At 48.4% G+C, this 533-nt stretch overlaps 1 protein-coding gene across 1 annotated transcript; it reads left to right on the top strand.

Annotated features, from left to right (window-relative positions):
* The first annotated feature begins 103 nt into the window (after positions 1–103).
* Tsp_15455 (4-hydroxy-2-oxovalerate aldolase) lies at positions 104–448 on the top strand. Its single transcript, XM_003370411.1, has 2 exons — positions 104–266; positions 291–448. The coding sequence occupies exons 1-2, from the start codon at positions 104–106 to the stop codon at positions 446–448; spliced, it is 321 nt and encodes a 106-aa protein (XP_003370459.1).
* The last annotated feature ends 85 nt before the right edge of the window (positions 449–533 follow it).

The raw sequence follows: 533 nt of genomic DNA, 5'->3' as shown, positions 1-533 counted from the left end.
TGCTTCTGTCCTGCTTCGACCCAGCACGCCTGCCAACGCCATTTTTTCAATTGACCGGACCAATCGTTCCCAGTAGCTCCCGCACCAAGGAGCTCAGTCATTGATGAATTCCCACTCTATTACTTTATGTGTCAAGAAGCACGTTCTCACACTTTTGATTGAGGAATTGGAGTCAGCAACTTGTCGGCTTGATGGAACGTCCGGGATTTTGATGGTGCAGGTTCAGCACTCAGGTGGATACTCAGAAAATGTATCATGCTGGATACGTATCAATTTCCAATCATATTGAGATCAAAACCGTAGCTTTGTTGGTGCGTGCCAGCGCGTTGTGGATAAAATATGGGCAAAATGTGTTGACCCGCAGAAGTTTCTCAAACTTGCTGAAACGTGTTGGGTCGATGACGTCCTCCATGTTCCGCCTCAACGACGTGATTATAGACAGCAGTGATGCTCATCTGAGGCTTTCGGTCTCTGCTTGGCCCACAATGCCATTGATGTCCAGCTCTGGTCACCACACGATGCACGCTAGAAGC

Source organism: Trichinella spiralis (assembly GCF_000181795.1).
Source record: "Trichinella spiralis strain ISS 195 chromosome Unknown Scfld796, whole genome shotgun sequence".
NCBI classification, from domain to species: Eukaryota; Metazoa; Nematoda; class Enoplea; order Trichinellida; family Trichinellidae; genus Trichinella; species Trichinella spiralis.
Note: the sequence above shows the minus strand (reverse complement) of the source record. Positions and strands in the feature narration are given on the sequence as shown.

Coding starts and splice junctions, on each gene's coding strand:
- Tsp_15455 (XM_003370411.1), top strand. CDS start 104: ATGAATTCCCACTCTATTACTTTATGTGTCAAGAAGCACGTTCTCACA. Junction 267..290: donor AAATGTATCATGCTGGATAC/GTATCAATTTCC, acceptor AATCATATTGAG/ATCAAAACCGTAGCTTTGTT.